General features: G+C 38.7%; 5 protein-coding genes across 5 annotated transcripts; 3 read left to right on the top strand and 2 right to left on the bottom strand.

Annotated features, from left to right (window-relative positions):
- Positions 1–2,119: 2,119 nt before the first annotated feature.
- On the bottom strand, positions 2,120–5,481 carry LOC113775436 (meiotic nuclear division protein 1 homolog). The gene is made up of 10 exons (XM_027320318.1): positions 5,422–5,481; positions 4,830–4,910; positions 3,632–3,748; positions 3,462–3,500; positions 3,271–3,378; positions 3,127–3,189; positions 2,981–3,032; positions 2,813–2,857; positions 2,632–2,711; positions 2,120–2,461 (listed from the first exon to the last, which is right to left on the bottom strand). Exons 1-10 carry the CDS (start codon positions 5,422–5,424, stop codon positions 2,372–2,374), a joined length of 678 nt encoding a protein of 225 aa, XP_027176119.1. The 5' UTR covers positions 5,425–5,481; the 3' UTR covers positions 2,120–2,371.
- A 5,189-nt stretch (positions 5,482–10,670) lies between these two features.
- On the bottom strand, positions 10,671–12,016 carry LOC113773521 (transcription factor RAX1-like). The gene is made up of 3 exons (XM_027318161.1): positions 11,881–12,016; positions 11,481–11,610; positions 10,671–11,379 (listed from the first exon to the last, which is right to left on the bottom strand). Exons 1-3 carry the CDS (start codon positions 12,014–12,016, stop codon positions 10,671–10,673), a joined length of 975 nt encoding a protein of 324 aa, XP_027173962.1.
- A 1,168-nt stretch (positions 12,017–13,184) lies between these two features.
- LOC113773520 (putative receptor protein kinase ZmPK1) lies at positions 13,185–15,807 on the top strand. Its single transcript, XM_027318160.1, has 2 exons — positions 13,185–13,199; positions 14,794–15,807. The coding sequence occupies exons 1-2, from the start codon at positions 13,185–13,187 to the stop codon at positions 15,589–15,591; spliced, it is 813 nt and encodes a 270-aa protein (XP_027173961.1). The 3' UTR covers positions 15,592–15,807.
- Positions 15,808–16,561: 754 nt separating this feature from the next.
- LOC113773014 (protein RETICULATA-RELATED 1, chloroplastic-like) lies at positions 16,562–21,075 on the top strand. Its single transcript, XM_027317526.1, has 7 exons — positions 16,562–17,703; positions 17,799–17,897; positions 18,333–18,553; positions 18,764–18,833; positions 18,936–19,015; positions 19,857–19,921; positions 20,565–21,075. The coding sequence occupies exons 1-7, from the start codon at positions 17,146–17,148 to the stop codon at positions 20,756–20,758; spliced, it is 1,287 nt and encodes a 428-aa protein (XP_027173327.1). The 5' UTR covers positions 16,562–17,145; the 3' UTR covers positions 20,759–21,075.
- Positions 21,076–22,414: 1,339 nt separating this feature from the next.
- Positions 22,415–23,474, top strand: LOC113776292 (protein MIZU-KUSSEI 1-like). Its single transcript, XM_027321419.1, has one exon. It carries the CDS (start codon positions 22,574–22,576, stop codon positions 23,330–23,332), a length of 759 nt encoding a protein of 252 aa, XP_027177220.1. The 5' UTR covers positions 22,415–22,573; the 3' UTR covers positions 23,333–23,474.
- Positions 23,475–23,508: the final 34 nt, after the last annotated feature.

The raw sequence follows: 23,508 nt of genomic DNA, 5'->3' as shown, positions 1-23,508 counted from the left end.
TTGATCAACCGAAACCCCTGCAGCAGAAAGAAATTTTTACACCAGATTAGAATCAGCAGCACTTGTCACATAAATTATGCAAGAGAACGCTAAACATGAGACCTTGAGATTTGCAGCCCTAAAACCAGCGGAAGAGAAAAATGTTGCCAAAAACTTTGGAGAGAGGGGATGGAGCATACCATCGCTTGATGGGGAAGGTGCAGGGGCATGAACTTGAGCAGCATTGGCGGAAGGAAGCAACAGAGAGAAGACGAGGGCAATGGTGATCATAACAAAGCATATCCTGAGCATTTCCATTTGCCACGATTTAGAGGTACGAATTTCCTACCACCCCCCTAAGCCTATGCCTGATGTGGCTTGTCTTCCTACTCCTTCCTTCTTCACTCTGAGACTATTTTAGTCTATGAATTCATTTGAGGTTTCCTACTCCTTGCTTGATTGATTGAGATTAGGGTTTTTAAGGGTGTGGGACTCTGAAATTGAAATTGAAAAGTGACGTCTACCAATATGTTTTGTTGTTGTTTTTGCATAATTTTCTAGACCCATCTGGGCCGTTGGCCTGCTTTTCCTGCCACATGTACAAAATGAATATTCCATATGCGTCTACATCGTCCAGTAAGCGCTGATTGCCTCCCACTGCCCACATGCACCAAAGCAGATTATTCTCTCCTTTCATTTTCTCCATCTTCAAATTTCAATCTTCCATGTGGATTTTGCAGTTCCTTTTGGCCCGCGAAGTCTTGGCTTTTTCTTTATCTGTGGTAATGGTGTGCCACAGCAGATTTGGAAAACGTATTGTGCATTGTATGAATTTGTACGTTAGAAAAACATATTTATGGGATTTTGGCATTGGCAGTCTTGAATTTCTATAGTCGGATGGCTGAGAGCTTGCTTCACCTTCCAAATCCCACTTTTGTGGTAGGGATACCCAAAGTGTGGAGAATAATCAAACCTTTTATCTAACTAAGATAAGCATAAGATATGTGTTTGAATTGCTTTTGACTTATCTTAAGAACTAATTTAGATTAAAAATATGGACTTAAAAAGATGCAGGTCCCAAAGGGTTTAAAACTCCAACCTCGCGATAGGTGTAAGTTGATCTCCATTTGGCCCCATCCCATATAAAGGGCGAAACAAAGGTAATGAATTAATCATGGGAAGTGTTTCTCATACCAAATATATGGTTATGTACGGAAACAGAATAGCTAAATAAAATAATATAACCTTGAAAATATAATTGTGCATCCATCCATAGGTACCGAAAACACATTGTTTACAGTAATTATATATCTATTACCATAGGAAGTGTTTATATGTATTACCTAAGATCAATAGTCGGTTTGGAAACTGATGTTCAATGAGATTATTACACCACACAGCTATAAATCATGTTTCTAAAGTTCAAAATATAGTCGGAAACAACGCAAACTAGTGGTTGCGTTTTCATTGGATGAAGAAGCAAAATTTTGTCAAAATCTTTGAAAAATGAAAGCGCTTTAACACAAGGGAAGCCAAATAGGTTGTTTTGTCTTCTTTTTAATCACTTGTTTTACTGGACTAAAGTCTCTTGTATGGTGAAGAATAAAAAATGACAGCAAATCCCCATGCACATCACATCTAAAAGCAGTTGGAGTCCTGCTAGGATTACGAAGCCTGTAACCTCGGACTTACAGCAAACCCACCATAATAGGTACGCGCAGACACCTAAGTCTATACGGGTCATCTTCTTCCCAGATGCTTCCAGCTTGTCTTCATTTGTCCCTGGAGATGAACCCAACTCCCCTCCTCCTCCCCCCCCCTCCCCTCCTTTACCTCCATTGTTTTTGAGCCCTTCCCAATGTCCATTTACTTCCACTGAACAATGTATGTAAGTTATGCAATAGTTGAGGCACTAATATCCACCATCATGTGATGCTGCAGGGCTATAATGTATTTTAAAAGAGAGAGAGAGAGAGAGAGAATTAATGGCGGAGGAGACTCCATGTTTCCTTTTAAAGAGAAACGAAGAGAGCAAGAGCAAACACGAGAGAGAGAGAGAGAGCGCGCGCTGGGGGCTGGGGTGCGTGGTGGGGAAGAATGTCCATGGTTTGAGAGTCTAAATGCACGTCTCTAAGGACTTCAAATATTTATAAGAATCTGCAGTTGGTTTTCAGGTGATCCACTTTCAGAATTTGAGATTGAATATACACTTTCTACCATTACAAAGTGGTAAGAAAAAATGACACACAATGCCAAGGATGTTGGTCTAAAGATCAAGTTGGGAAGATCCCAGGACCAGTTAATGATATTTAATGGAACCACTTAACCTTCAATAGTATAATTACTGTATATTGGTGCAGGCACAGCTTTCCGGTGACACTGCGTTATATACTCAGTTATAGGTTTCGACTGTCTGCTCTCCCGGGCCAAGGGGAACAACTGCAGGCAACTCCAAATAGTCAAAGTCATCCGTAACTCCAACCTGTTTTAGACATGAAGAGAAGCTGCTAAATAGAAGAAATCTCGTTGGGTGGAAATGAAGCACTTTTTAAGTTAATACTCTCTCTCTCCAAATTTTGGAGGACATCTATTAATCTAATTGTGTGATTCATTCTCTAGTAAGAGCAAACTGTTTGCAATGAACACAACTACCTCATTGAAAAGGTGATCAAGTTGTTCTTTGGCCTGGGGAAAGTTATTTGAACACCATTGCCGCAGAGTGAAGATGTTATCTGCGAGTTGTTGAATTGATAATTGGAGAGGGAAAGAAATCTGAAAATCTCACTGTTTCGTTCATCAATATATGAAACAAAGTAAATTAAAATAAAGTGACCTGTCCATCTGTTAGCTGCTGCATGAGCTACTTCAATTGCATTCTCTGCCAACAGGAGGTCATAGACATCAGAGGACATTAGAATCACTAAATTTTAAAAGAATTTAACCCCAAAAAAAAAATACTACTACAGTTAAAGCATGGAAAGAAAGTGTAGGAGCCCTCAACTCATTGCCTCAAAAGTAGCTGGATCATTGTCTGCATACTGTCCCATTTCATCCTGGAAAATGGAGCAAAGGCATAATAGAACCTAATGAGCAAATATATACCAGTAGCTTTAAGATAAATGCCCGAGAGAGGAGAGATCTGTCAACCTTTAGCTCATTATGTTTCTCTTCAATGGCTTTCAGCTCATCCAATGCCTTCTCTCTGTCAACCTAGTACACATGCACATGTTAGATACAAGGATTTACTATAATGCATATAAACACTTGCCAAATGGGTTAGAATGTGATTACCGATTCCTCTCTTCCCTTCTTCAAAGCATGACATTGGTCTTCAAGTTCAGCAAGCCGCTTCTTACTATTTTGAAGATCAGCTTCCAGTTTCCGATGCACATTCCTCAGCTGTAATGTTTTGGCGTTAATTCCAGGATAGTTCAAATCAACAACAGGTCAAGGTTTTCAAAAGCATTATATGACAATAGTACCTGGTTTCCAGCACAGCTTGGTAGGCTCCAAAAGTATACCTGGAATAAATGGTAACTCATGGAATAAAGGTTCGGGAACATTGTATAACCAAAATAAACTGTGTAATGTTCAGCTACAGAATGTCAAATATGAATTACGTTTCTAACTCCGTATGGACAAGTTTACTCACAGAAGTCCCTATCTTGTCTTTTGAAACAAGGTCATCATCCACTAAACTCTGGACAACATCTTTCACCGTCTGGCTGATAATGCCTTTCTTGGGACCCAATTTCTCCAGTTCCTTGAGCTGAAACTCATGAGAAAAATTCAGAATCCAAGAGGTAGAAAAAGAAAAAGAACAATGTCAATTCATAAAGGAGCAGAAAAAGGTGGTTTCAGCCTTTCAGGTGCAAAGACATTAAAATTATTTTCTAGTAGATTAAAAGAATAGAAGAGCAAGCAAAAGCACATGCATCTATTAAAGAACAGGGTACATTGCATTAGTTATGACCAAGTTAAGCAGCAAATTATCAATTGTATGAAAAAGTGCAGAGGAAGAAAAACCTAAACTATGTCCTTGGTTAGAGCGAAATACAGTGGGACTTAGTACGAGAATAACTGAACATGCTGACAACAAATCATAAGCCAACTTTCAAAAATGTTTGCAGCCATAGGGGGGACATCAGCTATTTGGAATATACATGGAGTATCCATGAGTTTAAATATTTGAAGGCACACCATCAAAATATGAAAAGTATTCAGTTAAAATGTTCTCAGGCATTCAATAAGGTTTGTAGGGGTTTCATATATGCTAGAATTAAGCAAATAAGCGCCGCCTTCAGTACCATTGAATCTCAATCTATGACATACTTTTAAAAGGATTGTTCTGCCCTTGGATTTTAGGTTAGGATTTACTAATTTTCCAAAAGTGATTAACCAACATGAAGGCCAAAATACCCAGATTATCATACACATAACACCATAAGCATCTGTGAGAAACAGGAAAAAGATGAGCGGGCCTTGGGAAATAGTAAGCAGATGCGTAAAAAATATCTCACATCTATTCTCAGTTGGTCATCTGAATGTGCCATGGAATTGAAGACATTTTGCAAATGCAAACGAATACAAAATGTGTTAAGTGCATCAGCTAAAATGTCATTCGACATCGCATTACTGCATTCATAATTACAGCCAGTACAGGAGAGAACATCACAATTCATTCAAGTCTAATCAACTGTTGCCAAATTAGCAATCGCAACAACAAATAAAATCAATAAGAAACAAATGCAGTATATGGGTTTTGCATCGAGTGACACTTTGATGCATCCAGGCAAGAAGGGCGTGTATTGAGTTCTAAATTTCAAAACAAAGCAGGATTGTGTACTTACAAGGAAGAAGTCCTGTGACCCATAAAATATTTGTAGCATTTTCTCGCGCTTCTCATCTAACGAAAGGCCTCTTTTCTTAGACTGCAGCACCATCAAACGCATTACAAACCATAAGCATGTAGCATGTATGCTTAATGATAAAAACACTAATAAAAATTTGAAAAAAAAAAAACAATTATCCTCATTCAAGTGTGCAATTTCGTAACAATAAATTAATTAAACAAATAAATAAAGTCTGTTCAACTAATTAGAATCCCCCGCCAAAGACATTTAATTGAATTTCTAACGGTGCTTGACAATTTCTTCCTTGATACCCTAAATAAAAGCTCTAAGACCAACGTAAATCAGGAGAAATACTAATTTGAAACGTTAGCTACCTGGAATTTGATTAGTTATCAGCCTATCAGAGGAACTAATCCCATTCATCTAAAGTTTTTAACCCAAAAAAAAAGAAGAGAAAAATACTAAATTTCGACGGACGGTTGATTGATACAGAGATAAGAATGAGGATTAGGGATGATTTCGACGACACTAACAAAATCAAATAGATCTAAACGCAGAAATTATAGCTTTTGAAGCTTTATTTACTTACCATTGGTAGCAAAATATTCAGATGATGCTGCAGGCGAAAGCAGGGTTCAGAAGTGTGAAGAAGAAGTAGTAGTCACACGATTTTAAGAGTTGCACACACACAGAAACGCTGAGATTATATATTCGTCCGAAATCGCCCATCTTGGCGGGAAACAAATTTTTATAGCCCCTTTGACGAAATTAGCTTTTGCTAGGTGCTACCCTCTACGCCTTAGCTCGCGACATTTTCGCTTACTGAGAGGCACACGCTTACATGTGCAGGTTTACGCTTTTCGGCAGTTACAGTACGCTTTAATTAAGAAAATGAATTAGAGATTTATTCACTATCCTGTATTCCACGTGCCAATACATAATATAGAAAATATAAAAATCAATTATGTGCCTCTTGAATACGTATGTGCCTCAGTTGCCTTTATTGCATAGCTGGTGGCCGCAGGTCGATTCTACGAAAATAGCGGTGTTAATTAGGTTAGCAAAATAACCACTAAGCTTAGCTCAGTGGCCACCAAGATAGGTCTTAAGCTCAGTGGCCACCAAGATAGGTTTTAAGACTTTGTTTGGATTGTAGGCGAGTGTTCAAATTCTACCTACAGCCAAAAAAAATTCAAAATTTGTGTCATCGCACTCCCTTGATCTAGTAAGGTCTGTGTATCTACTAACCCCTAATACAAAACCTCTTTAGACTTTCCCTCTTCAATAGTTTAGAATAGATAGGTTATACAATAGTTATCGTCGAGATCGCATCCATCACATCATTAGGACGCGAGAGCTTTCCAATCTAAATGTTTTCAGCAAGTATGCAGGAGACTCGGGCCCAGAAAAGAGGCTAGTTCGGAGGAGAACGAGACAAGTTAAAGGTCCAAATTCAAGTTCACTAATGGTAAGCTTGTTCTAAGTTGATGCATAAGTTTTCCTTTCACTATCTATGTTTATCAATTATAATCTTTGTATATATTGATCCCACCATTCTAGGTTAATCATCGGGTTCGGGGAGTTGGGTGGGCGAATCACCCCACCAGTTGTTGGCAGCAATAGGTCACAACGCAATCCTCCCACAATAAATCCGCTTTGAAATTGACTTATTCGCTCGTCCAATTGTATATGCGTGTATATATATATATATGTATTTATTATAATTTTATTAATTGAAGAGACATTGGTCTAACAACTGAAATTGAGATGGCTGGAATTAAAGGCCCTGGATTAAAATCAATAGAACATTTATTCTAGATATTTCATAAGAGATTATAATAGAAATTTCTCTTGATTACTATTCCATCAATTATATAATTATGCAGGTCGAATTCAGAATCCTCTGAAATTTGGAGTCCTGTAGTCATATTATATTACAGAGCATAGGAGCTAGATGTGAGCAAATTCCATTTGGAATGGAAAAAAAAGAAGACTTCTAAAAGCGGCTTGGTCAGTCGAACATAGTCTACAAAACAAAAGCGAATTCGGCTTCCTGCAAAGACTAAAACCTACGAATGTCACCGTGATGCTCTGGTAATCTCGATGCCTAATTCGGCACAAGACGAGAGGCTGTGTAGTTGCTTTCAGAGCTCTTATGCTGCAAAATATGTTGGCATCGTACAAGTATATTTTCCTTAACCCAAACAAGGGTTCGTAGTATGTGGGGGTGTTTTTATGGCTCTCATGAAACCCAAACGGAGCTCTTATGGCTACGTTTAGATTTGCAATTTTTGGAGGTATTTTTTAAAAAATTTTACTGTAGCAGTGTATGTAAAAAAATTTTACTATAAAATTTTTTTGTAATATTGTATGGATAAGATGTTTTTTGAGTTATTATCTATTATTGTAACATTATATTGAAAAACTTGTTTTTAAAAAAATGACCAATCCAAACAGAGTTTCCTCTAAACTTTGCTGTCTATATTGGGAAATTAGCTTATCATCATAAGGTTTCAGTTGCAAACGCTACCTCTTTTAACAGGGCAATTGGTTAACAACATAGCTAAACCAGTAAAGTCGGCATGTACCAATTAATTGGCCCTGCTGCCCAACATCAAACCCAATTTTATACTGCATAGTTAAATCTTCTTTTTTAGCGTAAACTACTTTCGGCCTTGTTTGGATTGTCAGTTTCTGTCGAAAAATTACGTCATTTTCCGTGATCACATTTTCCTATTACCTTTTTCCCTCATATACATCAAATCGCTACAGTAATTTTTCCATGAAAAATCACGGAAAATGCAATCCAAACACAACCATTTGTGGATTTCCATTCATTAGCCCATTCCCACCCAGAAGTGAAAAAGACACTAATAATTTTTCTATTCGGAGTTTCAGACTTCTCCCGAGCATGCTTCTTAGTCAACAGTCTATTTCCACTATCTAAATTACTAATTAGCTACAATATGTCAATGCAAAAATGCCAATAGTCGTTGCAATGTACTAGTACTCAACTTTGTGAAGAATGTTGAATTCAATAAACAGGGCTTCATGTTCTTTATAGTCTACTAAGTTGCTTTCTGTGTCATCCCTCACTCAATAATCAGGCATTAAAGCATTTGACTATAAATAGTACAACTCCTAAAAAAAAAAAAATCCACGAGTCCAGCACAAATTTCAATAAAAAAAAAACTTTGCTCAATTTCTCCATAGAATGCAAAATCAACAGAGAAATGATCCTTGTCATCAAATTTAACATTTCTTCGCATAACGGTGAAGGCCTGAGGCCATCACGAAGAAGGCCAGAATTAAATGAACGACCGCTGAAACAACGGCCCGGTTTTTTTTTTTTTTTTTTTAACTGCGATGTTGGCCATTATTGTTAAACCTCCAGCTCCAAACCCTCGTGACCTGGATGGATTGAGGGCTCTCAGCCTGCGTGGTAAAAGTAAAACATAATAATAATAAAAGTAAATCTTATATACACTGACAATATTGTCATACACTATCACCATTTCATTTGATTGGAGGAACTAGGCTGATTATGTATTAGTCAGTTGCTTGCTAAGTTCATTATAGTGTTGGTGCCCTTGGATTAGATGCAAAAGGAAGCACGACAAGTGCAATGTCCATTCTAACGTCAGTTCTAATAATGGAGAAAGAGTGAAGCACTTCAATAAATGTACCCACGTTTTATCTGGTCATATTGTTTGAAATGTCAGCCTCTCTCATCCTAAAAACGTTGAAAGAAGAAATTGTTGCAAATGTAATAAGTAACTGTTCGTTCTAGTCACTAAACTGAAAACTTTAAAGCTCTAGAGTGACAAAAATTGATTTAAAAGCAAGCATGGCATCTTCCACAAGTAATTGCTTTTACATCAGAATTTAATGCCTATCTTCCACAAGAAGAAGGCCTTGCAATGAATGGAGGTTTTTCTTTCAAAAAAAAAAAAACCAGTAAAATACTCATAGGGAATTTTAATTTGTCCTACCTACGTGCCTATTCTAAGCTGAGTCATATATTTATCTTAAAGCATGGGCTGTTTAGATGCCTTTTTTGGGCTATACGAGCTTTTCCGTTGATTAGCTGGAAAAAGAGTATAAACCACCTAGCCATAAAAAAAGGAGATTAAGTCCCTCTTTGAATTATAAGTCAGGGTACGAATCCCACCTGCGATGAAAATAATTTAAATGAAGTATCAGAGCACTTTTTTATTTAGTCAAATCTGCATGCTTGGGCTATTCTGTAGAACAGGATATATTAAGTTATTAGAGAAAAAGAGTGTATACACATGTTTTTTTTTTTTTCGGGACCGAATGTATACACGTGTTTCAAAACAATTAAATGCATCATCATTCATCAGGCAATACTGCAATAGCCTGTGCTATGTAAAGCTTCTATAGTTATACGGTGTCAGATGTAATATCAACAATCAAAGCAGCTATATACGGGCTGTTTAGATGTTAAGAGCATTAGTAATCAACTATGGCAGAAACCCAAGAACTTTGGCCTTAGATAGTTGGCTAGCTATTAATTTCATGCTTTCAGTTTTGACAACAATAACTCTAGGGATTATGATCTTTACGATGGATCCCTCATTTTTATTACCACTGTACTTAATTTAGGCCTTACTCTAAATTGTTTATGGTTTTAATTGGTGGCTGTTTGTTGTTTGAATCAAACAAAACACAAAAGATCGACATGATTAGTGCTGTAGAATTCAGCTTAATTTTTAGTAATTTGACTTTGTGTTGCGGCTTAAAGTGAGAAAACAAATGTTTTACTATTAGTATTTTGTTTTAAGGCATGGACTTCAACTGTTTGATAAAAGCTTGCTCAGAGGTTGCTGTCCACATTTCCAGTCAATATCCCACGATGAAGTAGCCAAGAAGTTACTTGAGAGTGCAAGATAACGCAAGCAAAACCTCCTTCGGCCGTGAACTGAAGTAGTCCTTTCGGCATCTGAGGCTGTTAAGTTGTGCAGATGATTTTAAACGGTGACTAATCGTCCGGAATAAAAGTTCAAATGTGCCCGTGCGTGCAGACGGAAGCATCTCCTTTAGCGTTAGAGCGGAGTTTCTCTTCAATAGCTCATGCAACTGAACGCATGCATGAGATGGGCAATTATACATAGAAGAAAATTGACAGAAGCCAGGGAGGAGATAATACACCGTATTCTAATTTGATTACCGAAGACCAAATCAGGAATTATTATATGGTTTTGGGAGACAAACCGTCTGCTGGATTTGGTGAAAATATATTTGCTGATTTACAAGCTGTCGATGATTAGGGTATATAGTTGTACGAAAGAATTGTGTGTGATTTGTCTGGACAGAAATTTCTTGGGTATCAAATGGGGACCCGTTGGCAACTTTGAAAAGGCCATTCCATGCAAATTTTGTGACTACTGACAAGTCTGGGATGACAAAATTAGGTGACATTACTGTGCATTCATGAACTTTTCGCCCAAGAAGTAATTGCACTTAAACCCTTAGACGACGTCTCCACTCTGCACCAGAAACTGAAGTCACCTACTCAAGCGTGACCTCAACTTATCGAAAATTACACTTGATTACGAGTGAAAAGGCAAGACGGCTTTTTCCAACAAAAACAAAACTAGAAACCCAGAAACCTCGAAATGCTAAATTATCCATATATATATAATCACATAAACTTCATTAAATTCAGAGAATCACACTGAATTTCCTTTACACGGCTGGATAGGATCCATCCACATAACATCCATCACCCTAATAAAACTCTTGGAAAAATATTAGCAAATAATGCTCATGTCTTACATTCCTAGTTAGGTGTTTGACAAATCTCGAGTCCTTTTGTTAATCAAGAATTGGAAACGCTGTTTGATGGTGCCCTTGAGGTGGCAAAATATTGTCAGACATCTGGTCAAAAAAACTAGCAGTAGGATAAGAATAGATAGGTAAACAGGAACCTTCAGCTTCATTACTGACTTTCTCCTCTTGCTGTGCGCTTTGTACGAGATTATAGTTAGATGATCTAGACTCCAATTCCACGAAAAATCCCACTTCTTCTCCAAATAAGTTGTCATTCCAAGAGGAATAGCTCTTAGCAAGAGAGCACGAAGGTGAAAGGCTTGAAATCTCTTGAGATGATGAAGTGGTGAAACCATTTTTCTGAAGCGTGCTGTTTTCTTGAACTTCGAAGAGCTCTGGAAGTGAGAATTGATCAGTAGATGACGAGTCGTAAAGCAAATCTGGAACAACTTCAGTCATACTATACCCCAGAACCATATGATCCATTGATGAATATTGCACGGGTGCATCTGAACCTACGATGGGATAAGTCGAATTTCCATAACAATCTGGCTGGGGTTTGTTGAATGAAGTTGCTAAGGTGAAAGCAGAGGGATTGCTAGTAAAGTTATTTGAATTGCTGTCGACGATTGGTATTACGGTTGTTGGATTGGTGGCATTGACTGCCGATAACTTCTTTTTTAGCTTGGTATTCCAGTGGTTCTTCACATCATTATCTGTTCTTCCTGGAAGATGTGAAGCTATGACCGACCATCTGTGCATCAGCATAAATTGAAGAGTTCCTTGCATAATCAGAATATGAGGGATTGGTTAAAAGAGATTGGAGAATTATGGAAAAGAGTCTAGTGGACTTGCCTGCTTCCTATGTTAGAGTGGAGTGTCAATATGATACTATCTTCCTCATCAGTAAACCCTCCATGCTTGATATCTGGTCTAAGATAATTCAGCCACCTCAGACGGCAACTCTTGCCACAACGTTTCAGACCTTTATCATAAAAGATCAGCAATGTCTTAGAAAGGGGATCATCCAAGATTCCAAGTTGTCAGGTACTCCAAAAATTAAAACATCAAGTACATATTGCAAATTGAACAGGCAGGGTAGTCATGGAGATAGAAAGGCAGGCAGGTTAAAATAAGTAGTTATTTGCGGGACAGCAATCCAAGAAATACCACCAAACACAATTAAGTTGGAATTTTGCATTACACGGCTTGTAAAGGCATCAACAGTAATGAAACAAAAGCATAAGCTGGAGACCTGCTTTACGGGGTAAAGCAATCCAGTTGCCACCCGTGCCATATTTCTCGATGTAGTTTCTGAGAATGGCGTCCTCTTCAGGAGACCATGGTCCTCTCTTAACTTTGGTTTTGTCACAACACGGAGCTCTTCCCATTTCCACAAATATTAACTTACTGGTACGATTTTGAGGCCCAACAACTACTTGATCACCAAAAAGAGAGCGAAGGAACTTCAGAAAACTCGACCGAGACGAGAACAGAAACAAGTGGGCTTATTATAATGCCCTATCCTTTTAAATAGGCATCGAAAGAAAAGAAGAGGGACAAAGCTTTAGTGTGACCTTAGTCATGTCTTGACTCTGTCAAAACCCCAGTTGGAAAGTTTCTGCAGTTACATTTTCCTTTAATGTGTGCCCCTTTATCCGAAACGAAATGGAGTAACTCGGTCAATGTTGGTTCATCAGGAGTTCAGTACTTACTAAAGGAAGTACTCCAAGTCAACACACATGCTCTTTTACCTCTTGGATTAACTTTACCTTGCACTCCTAAACTGATACTACTTTTTTTCTTTATACCCTAAACTTTAATTTTGAACATTTTGTACCCTAAACTTTCAATTTTGGACACTTAAAACTTTAGCCTCTCAAGTTTGTCCCCTTTCAATCTAATAGTTGATAACGTTTGCAAAATTAATAAGTTAAAGGACGATGAAAATTGATAATAATGTATTATTTCATTCTAACTGCGATCCCTTGATTTTTTTTTTACTACTTTCAAATACTGTCATTGATTTCTATATTCCAATCACTAATATTTTTAGCAAAATTAATGAGATAAAGGGTGGTACAAATTAATGACAATGTGTTTTTCTTTTTATTTTTGGTCGCGATGCCATGGAATCTTTTAACTACTTTTAACACATTGTCATTAATTTGTCAAGTTCTTTATGCTGTTAATTTTTCTAAAGTTGTTATTGATTAGATTTAAATGAGACCAACTTGAGAGTTTAGTATGTATAGTGTTCAAAATTGATAGTTTAAAGTGTAAAATGTCAAAAATTAAAGTTTATGATACAACGTAAAAAAGTGGTACATGTTCAGAAGTACAAAGCGTCTAAAGTTGAAATTTAAGGTACAAGTTGGAGGGTATAAAATGAAGTTAGTCCTCGTCGAGAGAAGTTGGGAGTGTAGATTAGTTCACTCATGGAAGGAGAACAATTCATGTGCTCACAAGTTAGCCAAGATAAGTTTTCACACGAAACCAGGTGTTACAAGATTGGAAGATCCACCAAGTTAGCTGAGGCCCTTCCTTGCTTCAGAAGTAATGGGGTACTGGGAGGTGACTACACCCCCGCTTGGTTTCTTTGTAAAAGTCTATGACCTTCCCCAGGATCCAAAAAAAGAAAAAGGAATTAGTCCTTGCTTCTTTTGTTATCATACTAGGGGCCACCAAATATTTGTTTACCCTCATATATTCACACATGAAAATTTGTAATGGTCAGCCACCATGCATCAAATCCCATAGACTTTACATGAAATACCACCACTATGATCTTAATTTGTCTTTTTGGTTGAACGGTTTCTTATCTTCTTCCAAAAAGTATTTTGTTTTCATTTTTATTTACCTTTAATTATTTGCAAAAACTTTATTGTGCTTATTTAAATATAAACTTCTTCAAAAGCTACAACCATAAACAGTGACCGCATAAAATCATGATTAGGAAAAAAAAGTTACCAAGTTCTCAAATGCAAAAAACATGTGAACGTAAGATCTAAATTTTGTCAATTTGCATCGGATCCTAGTAAGATCGTTAGAGTTTGTAAAATTACAATTTGATCAAGAATTTTGTAAATTTAAGTCCAGGTTATATAAATTAAGAGATATCTTCATAGTTTGGTAGTCAGAATCTTATATTTTGCAAATCTAGATAGCTTGTAGTTATATTTTTATTTTAATATATAGCCAAAAGGTAAAATAAATTTACTTTTAGAATACGTTTTATATAAGTAAAATTTACTAATCTTTATATTTTGCAACTAAAATATATTTATACATTTTAATTGAAGGAATGTATCATTTTTTTAAACATCTATTTGCATATAATTTCATGAACTACAAGGACGGAATACTTCTTCACAAAAGGTTGTATGTTCAAATTACACTGCCGGTATGAAAGCTATTTTGGCGAGTGATCTGAAACATTTTTTATAAGTGATTTATGATTTCAGAATCATGACCTGACCCCAGTGGTGACGGGAGTCGAACTCACCCAAACTTTTTAGCACCTATAAAATTTACAATCTCACAAGTAAACAAAATGGTGGTTTTGATTCTTTTTTTTTTGTTGATAGGATAGGATGTTACAATTCCACTATTCTACTTTGTCAAACTATCTATAGAAGATCCTTTTTTATATACCTTGACTACAAAGCCCTTACTTTGGCCATGAAATTTCACAGTATTCACTATCAAACGCATCATGCAAACCTGTATAATCAATTAGAGCTACCATTTTTTTTCTCTTTTTGACCTTTCTTTTTTGGTACAACTGAGATCCAACCTTTCACGGAAGGAGCAGTTCTCCAGGTACTTAGTTTGATTAGGGTGGAACTCTTCCAAAGTGCGAGCAGAAGCCAGAAATTAAGCATTTTTCTTTCTTAATCCGAAGCGAAATTTACCCACCATAATTAACGTATATTTTACTCAATACGACGGTTTCAACTTGAAACAATTTTCTGTCCTTCAAGAACAAAGGCTTTAAACATCCTTCCAAATGTACTAACAGAAATAGAAACTAGAAAGTATACATACATTCTGGGTAGGTTTGAATTTTTCCTTTCTTTTTCATCTAAAGCGAAATTTAACTGCCAGAGTCGATGTATATTTACTGAATATGACGGTTTCAACTTCAAACAATTATGTGTCCTTCTAGAGCAAAGACTATAAGCTGGGAGATGTATTTCAGGCTGAACAAGAATTTTGGGCAGAAGTGAGCACCATAGGCAAAATCAATCACATGAATCTGGTAAGAATGTGGGGATATTGTTCAGAGAAGAGACGCAAACTTCTGGTGTACGAGTATGTAGAAAACTCGTCTCTTGACAAGCATCTTTTTAGCAGGAAAAATTTTCTCGGATGGGAACAGAGGTTTGCGGTGGCACTGGGGACAGCAAAAGGTCTGGCCTATCTTCACCATGAATGTCTAGAATGGGTCATCCACTGTGATGTAAAGCCAGAAAACATACTTCTTGATGGGGACCTTCAACCCAAGATTGCTGATTTTGGGCTGGCAAAGCTGTTTCAGAGAGGGGGAGGACCAGGCTCGGAGTTCTCAAGGATCAGAGGAACAAAAGGGTACATGGCTCCAGAATGGGCTCTGAATCAACCAATTACTGCAAAAGTGGACGTTTACAGCTACGGAGTTGTGATCCTGGAGATGGTTAATGGGATTAGGCTCTCGAATTGGGCGACAGATGATGGTGACGAGCAAGAAGCGGAGCTGACCAAATGTGTGAGGATAATCAAGAGGAAAATTCAGCAAGGGGAGGAGTCCTGGATGGAGGATATCGTGGACACAAGATTGCAAGGGAAATACAGTAGGAAGCAAGTGGCAACGTTAATCGGGGTTGGTATTTCCTGCGTGGAGGAAGACAGGAAGAAGCGGCCCACAATGGCTTCGGTGGTTCAAACTCTACTAGAATGCGACGACTATACCACTCTGCCTCAGTAAATCCTGTAGCTTCAGCTTGGAATTGGATGCCCGGCATTTTTGTTCAACTGTAACTAGGAGGAATAGACCGTGCAAGGATGGAGATGCCCAGTTTAGTAAAATAATTTGTACTAATCCAAAATGGATCATTAATGAAATTTGTTTGTTTTTGATGGATTTTGGTAACAAATAAACCAAAATAAAATATTGAACCAAAACTGAGCAAACTTTCATCTAAGTATGTAATCATGTAAAAAATAGTAGGCGCTATTCTCATTAAAGAATCACAACATTAGAAGACTTCATCCAGATTGCCATCTACACTTGCTATTTCAAGGTTAGGTTGCATTATGATTTAGTTATGAGATCCATTAATTTCTTAATGATGTAGCTATTTAAAACATATAAGTATCATCAATGGTTAGATTTTGCTATCTTTCCATGCTCTCAGATCATTTTCAAAATTAGAAAAAAAAAAAGAAAGAAAAAAAGAGTGAAGAAGGAGAGTTAATAAGGTTGTAAGCAAAAAAATGCAAAATAGTAAGAGCCAAAGTGAGCAAGAAACAAAAGATGAAATCAACTTTATATTATTGATAGAAACAAGATATTTCATCCCATCTGACCTTGAACAAAGGTATACGGTAGAATTCCTATAGCCTAATCTAGAGAAAGAGGGAAGGGAGACTCGACGTGAATAAAGACTCCAATGAAAATGATCAATTAAAACCACCACATATTGTGACAATTTTTTGATGAGAGGCAAGGATCGAACCTTTGACCTAAAGGCTTGGTGGTGACCAATGGGCCAATAAATTTCCTCACTTACCAACCTATAATTGCATACAACAAATCCTAAATCTCAATAACATCTACCAACATTTTTGTTCAACTTTAAAAAAGAAAACCCTAGTCAACTCCGCACACGTGAGACGACCGACGTTTTCCACTTGCGACGGCGCCCCGCTCACATTAATTGTCCTTGTACCAAAATCTTACCGCCGCCTTTCCCAGTCTTTAACTAAGCCAAATAAGTGAAGTAGAGGGAAGAGGACCAGGCGGGCTCTCTAAACAACTCCTCTCACGAAAGGCCCAAACATCTCCACTCGCAACTGACAAACCCCCACCCCACTCTCCGCGCGGGCAAAGAAACGACGTCGACTAGTTTCTTCTCGGAGTTACACACTTCCGCCAGTACTGCTAGTACTTGGCACTAGCACTACCATTTAGGGCCTCCCAGCCCACTCTTTTTTTTTTTGTCAAACGGACCTCTTGTTTCTTGCATAATACATTGCTAGTACTATTATTGTTTCTTCAAATTTGCCAGCGCAGTTTGATTCTTCACACTCAATAATATTTTTTATATTTTAAAGAAATTAAAGAATTAGGAGCTGTAGGTTTTCAGCTAGTGAGAGAGTGCTAAGTAATAGTAGTAGTAGTAGTATCATTTATACTCTGATTAATTTTTAGTACGTCACTGGGTGGAAACTTTGGTAATCAGTCGACCTTTCTGCATATTTTGCATACTAGTCTTTAAAAAAAAAAATTTTAAGGAAATCTAGATACCCCAAGTCAGTTATGGGCTGTTCATCTGGATTTCGAGTGTCCCATTTCTTGAATTTGCAAAATGAGGCAGTTTCGAGAAGCCCAAGCTTGAGTGTGATTCTTTCTGATGTTCAAGGGTTTAGTAATACTGGGAAAGAAAACCGCCATTGTCATTCTTTCAGAATAAGGCAGAGGCTTTTCTCTGTGAAGTTGTCGAATCCAGGAGGTGAGCCAGAATGTGGTGCCAGACTGAGTTCCGTACCCAAAGAAACTTGTATATCCTCTCCGGGGAAGGATTTCAAGGTGTCAGACAGTAATTACTTGTCGAAAGATGATAGTGCTCAAAGAAATGTAGACAGCGGAGGTGGTGGACACGGTGGAAATGGGAAATTTCCCGGTGGAGGGGGCAGTGGAGGGGGTGACAATGGGGAGAACGACAATGAAGAAGAGGAGTTTGGGCCGTTACTCAAGTTTGAGGAGGTGATTGGGGAGACTGAGGCTCGTGGAACTAGTCTTCCAGCAGATATGCTGGAGGCTGCCAAGAGCTTGGGGATCAGGAAAGTGCTTCTTCTCAGATATTTGGACCTGCAGGTTTAACCCTCGTCAAAATCAGTTGGTTTTAAAGATTAAACTTATTCTTTAATCGTTTGTGCGGTAATTTCTAGCTTATAATTTTGTAATTGCAGGGTTCGGCGTGGCCTTTGGGATTTGCCATGAAATCATGCTCAATGCTCCGAAATCGAATGTTGGCCGATCCTTCATTTCTTTTCAAAATCGGAACAGAGGTTTGTATAGCTGTTTTATTGGGATTCTTCTGCCCAGAAACTTGTCGGTAGATAAGTTTGCTCTTTGTGGCAACTCATGTGGTAGATAAGTTACACTGCTAGCTGTTAGTACAGATTCATGCGTTGTTGGTTTCCTGTATAATAAGTCATCCTTGTTCTAGTAACCTCTCTTCCAATTTTAGCATAAGTTGACGATAACATCTATGCATTAAGTCAAATTGCCGGTAAGGTAGCGCTTCAAGCTAGTTAACTCTTGAAGTTGGTTTGCTGCACACGTCACTCATAAATCATCTAGTCTAGTATGGCGCTCTCTTCCATGTGAAAGCTTCTAAAATCGAATCTTTCACTTTTCCTGTTTGTTTAATTTCTTTATACTGAACGAATTTGAATGTATTTGATAAGGCACTTAGGCTTCATAGTTTCATTTTTCTGTAGATTGTTATTGATTCTTGTTGTGCAACATTTGCGGAAGTTCAAAAGAGGGGCAAAGACTTCTGGGCAGAATTTGAATTATATGCTGCTGATCTTTTGGTTGGGGTTGTTGTCAATGTGGCTTTAGTTGGAATGCTAGCACCATATGCTCGGATTGGACAATCATCTGCGTCTCAAGGACTTTTCAGTCGCTTGCAGAGAGCTTATGGTGCTCTTCCTAGCAGGTTTTGTCCACATTATCCTCTTAAAATCATTTGCCTGTTAACTCTCTCATAATCCTGATCGAGGCGCATCTGTTAGAGTGGCAATATATGCGCTTGTTTAGTATATCTATAAGTTGGTGTTTTAGGGTAATGAAACAACTTTACCTATCACTTGATACCTGAGTTTCACATCATTTTTTTTAAATTAGTTTAGTGCATACTGAAATGCAGTGTATTTGAGGCAGAAAGGCCTGGTTGTCAATTTACCATAAACCAGAGGATTGGTACTTACTTTTTTAAGGTAAATTTTACATATTTACATAAAGCATGGAAGCGTTTTTCTCTTATATACTCTTCTTATGTATCTGGACTCTAATCACAAAAACCTACTCATTGTTCTCAGGGTATTATGTACGGATTGGTTGGGTTTGGATGTGGCATTGTTGGTCAAGGAATTGCAAATATGATAATGAATGCCAAACGGTATGTTTCTCTGTTGAGATGGTTTCTATACATAAATACATGTTGGTTTATCAAGCTCCTTAAAACATGTCTACGAGACATCAAATTTGTCATTTGCTTGCCCGAGCTTCAATTGATATAGTTTTATTACCTCAAGCATTCTTCTTGAGCAAGTTGAAAGAAGCAACACAAGTATGTCTTTGACTCAGATCTGAGATTTGAGTTTAACCACAATCTAACTGCATTATTAATAAATCTGAATCAAATCTGGAATAAATTCAAGAAAGTACTAACTACTCTGGCAATATTACACAATTCCCTAACTACTGGGAGTGATGATCTGACATTGACAATGTGACGATGAACTTGATCCTTTGGGTCATAACTGGTGCTCTCAAGTCTGAATGACATTAGAAATTGAAACTTGATCTTCACTAAATGTACAACAAAATGTGTTAAGATTTTCAAAGCATTTGTGAATCCCATATGCCTTCTGATCAAAATGGATGCCTTGTTTTTAACTTTGTACGAAAATTGAGGAAGGCTTGTAAAATAAATGCTTGAACAAGTAAATTGAAAAGCTTTTGGGGCTTAGCTAACCTATGCTTATCAACATAGTCAAAAAAGACATGGTACCATTGTCCAGTCATACCTTGTTGCTAAAACTTATCATTTAGGGAAAGCATACATCTTTTTGACCCAGCTAATACAGGAAAGAAATTCATTTTGGATGGGAGGGAGTGCTACAAAAGATGAAGTTAGCCCGTTCACCGGCATTTCTAGCTTTTGATATACCTGTTAAAGATGAAATTAGCTTTTGAAGAGGCAATTTGTTCCTAATTTCAGAGCTTTTTTGTGTCAGGAGCGTAAAGAGATCAGAAGATGATATACCTGTTCCGCCACTACTGAAGAGTGCAGCTCTCTGGGGTATGCCTTTCCTTATTGATGGTGATCCTGCTTCTGGCTGTTGGGTTCATTAACTAATACGCGACTTCAGAGAAAAAATTTAAATAAATAAAACAAAGCAAAAAAGTTTGTGTCTGGATTACTAATTTGCTATAACCAAAAAAATGGAGTTTTAAAACGTGCTGAACTCTTCTGAGCTTGTTGTCTGTGGTGGAAATCAACATAGCTTTCTCAGCTCCTTTATAGAACTGAACTTTCTTGCATTTAAAGAACATTGCGTATATAACTGGAGGAGCAGAACAGTTTTGTAACTGCATTTTTGTTGGTAGTTCCCCGTCCCTTTTCTTCTGTTCTTATCCTTCCCTGCTGTGGCTAAGTACAGATGGGTTTAAGTATGGTACATTCTAAAAATTAAGTTCCTGCAGAATCGGACACCATGACATATCATCTGTCTATGTTCATGCTTTTCAAAGCTTTGATGTGGAGGAGTGGAATGGTAATGCCATATTTTGGTGGTACTGTAGACAGTGTTTTAATTGATCCAACTATAGAAATTTCCTTGTCTGCTGAATCTTAGCTACTTGCTGTTGTGTTTGGGAACCTTAGTGCTTTGCCTAATCGAGCAATAATCAATTTTAATTTTTCACTTTTACTCTTTTTGCAGGTGTTTTCCTTGCAGTTTCTTCCAACACCCGCTATCAGATTATAAATGGTTTGGAGCGCTTGGTAGAAGCATCTCCCGTCGCTAGACAGGTTCCATCAGTTGCAATGGCTTTTACGGTTGGTATAAGATTTGCCAATAATGTCTACGGTGGAATGCAGTTTGTTGACTGGGCCAGGTGGAGTGGCGTCCAATAAATTACCTTTTTTTTTTTCCTTAATAAAAAAAAAAGGAAGCACTTTGTGGTTTGTACCAAATTGTTCAGCTAATTTTGGAAGACCTTCTGCAGGAAGCCGACAGACAACCGGCTGTAGCTTTATTTTAGGTTTAGGTTTAGGTTTAATTAAGTCGCCTCTCTTAATACTAATTAGGATGCTCGCTCATTTGTTTTGTTATTAAAATTTTTACGGTTAAGTCCTGAGCGGCAACTGGATGCATATTTTGTTTCGTCTGTCGACTACGGCTCCACTTGAAAGGGGGTTTGGTTAAAGTTAATGTTCTCATTAGTGGATGGATGCCTAGTTCTGAAATTTTTATAAACAAAACGAATGTGTGTGTGTGTGTGTGTGTGTGTGTGTATATATATTCAATAACCAATACGTTTGGATGGTAAGTTTAACCTCAAAACAGAAAAGAAGAGAAAGAAAGCCTCAAAATCCGTAGGATCGCCCAATACACAAATGGGAAAATCGGTCTGCGATCTGCAGATGAAGATACCAGGAGATTGTAGTATCGAATGACAACACAAACACCCTTCTATGCATCATCTTCCTCCTATAATGCAGTATTGCAGCATGGATCTTACGCTTATTGATCTGTACAACACTGGCGCGGAGCAGAGGATTACGGAAGGGAGTTTTTTGCAAAGATCCTGGCTGGGAACTCTTTGCAAAGCAGGAGCAGAGCATTGCCCAGGCGAGTGAATCTGGGCTACACAGTAGGTAGGAAGGAAGGAAGGAAACACGGGGAAAATTTTAGGACACCCTTGCTGATGGAAAATAATCGACCCATGCCCAATTGCTCGGAGGCCAAACTCCAAAGTCCAGCTGGAGTCCCATTTCCTGTCTCCCGCTGCATCCTCCCTCCCCAGCTCTCTTTTCAGTCTACACGTGTCCTAATCGTTTTATTATGTAAGATTGATTGTAGGATAAAGTAAAGCCTCCTGAAGTCGAAACCTGTCATTATTGGGTCAATGGTCAACAAAAAAAAAAAAAACCTGAATCTTCGTTCCCTGAAAACCCTTCAGCCTTTTTTGTCGCTTCCTTCCCCTACAACCAACCCTATCAGCACAAAGCCTAACATTCACTCCTCCTCAGTCCTCGAATAGGAGGACAGACCTCCTGGACTGCCCTACTACTACGCCCTAATCTATATTCTACCTCCAATCATGCTCCTAAAGGCTACTCAGACTAGTAGTAGTAGCAGTAGCATTCTAAATTATTAAGTCTACTTTGCGTCTTCTTATCCAACAACATTCACCCGACCTGCATTCTTCCTTTCCATGCGAAGGGGATAATGGATTTGCCTCCTCCTCCTGACTTGGGAAAGTGGCGTCGTTAAATGACGCTTCATATGGGCTGGGCTGGGAATGAGGCGGTTGAGGCCCAAATCCAGAATGGAAACCCTCTCTAGTCTCCCGCCTTTACTCTCAAGTCTCATCTCACCCTCTTGGCTTCCCAATAATTATAAATCCCTTGGGACCCCATCCCAAAGACGAAACCTCCTCCCCATTTTTATCCCCCAATCGTCTTCTAAAATCTCCCAACCAAATTACACCGCAAATAAGATTACCCCCCACCAAATTTTTTTTTTTTTTTTTTAAAGCTTTCTTCTTCTTTGAAGAATCCTTCTGGGGCCGAAGCGAACCCCTTATTCTATTCCTTCATCCGTTGCTCTTCTTCTTCTCGAAGTTGAGAAAAACCCGCCCAAAAAGGGCCCCCCTTCTCACAGATAAATCATCACTCATCAAGAAGAAAAGGGAAAAAAAAAAGCAACTCCGAAAGGCGAATACCATGACGAAGATCAACGCCCTACGACGGTTTCTTCTCGCTTGCATCCACCCGGCCTCTACTTCTCCAGTCCACCCCTCCACCACCACCGCCACCGCCACCCCCAAGAAACGCCTCAGCACCTCCCTCCGTGACGACCTCGACGACCCACATTCCCAGCACCACGATAACCAAGTCGAAGAAGACTCCTCTGAGCCTCCCACCCCAACCACCATCGCTCCGCCGTCCGCTCCACCGCGCCCCTCCAAGACAATGGTTATCGGCACCATCTTTGGCCACCGTCGGGGCGGTCACGTCTGGTTCTGCGTCCAACACGACCGCCTTAATACTAAACCCGCCCTCCTCCTCGAGCTTTCCATCCCGACCTCCACATTGATCCAAGAAATGCGTTGCGGCCTCGTCAGAATCGCTCTCGAGTTCAAGGACGACTCCCCGGAGTCGGAGCTCAGTCGCTGCCCTCTCCACTCTGTCCCAGTCTGGACTTTGTTCTGCAACGGCAGGAAACTCGGGTTCGCCGTCCGCCGGAAGGCCACTGATCAGAATCGACTCATGCTGAAGACCATGCAGTCCACAACCGTGGGGGCGGGTGTGATCCCATCCGGGTTTGGATCAGGACCCGGATCCGGGTCCGAGGAGCTCATGTACATGAGGGCCAACTATGAGTGTGTGATAGGGAATGCGGACTCGGAGTCGTTTCATCTAATCAACCCGGATGATGGGCCGGGTCAAGAACTCAGCATCTTCTTGCTGAGATCAAGGTGACGGAATCACGTGAAACCTGAGATTCAAGAGAGGTGCATTATGGAGATTTCCCTTGCTCTCTAGGTACTTGTTGGAGGCATTTAACTGAGGAAGCCAAGCGGCGAATGGGATGCCTGCATGAACCATCGTTACATTATTGTGGGGAATCGGAAAATTTGGGGTTTTCTGGTTCTGGA

The sequence above is a fragment of the Coffea eugenioides genome, chromosome 6, assembly GCF_003713205.1.
Source record: "Coffea eugenioides isolate CCC68of chromosome 6, Ceug_1.0, whole genome shotgun sequence".
Taxonomy (NCBI): domain Eukaryota; kingdom Viridiplantae; phylum Streptophyta; class Magnoliopsida; order Gentianales; family Rubiaceae; genus Coffea; species Coffea eugenioides.
This window is presented reverse-complemented; position numbering and strand designations above follow the sequence as displayed.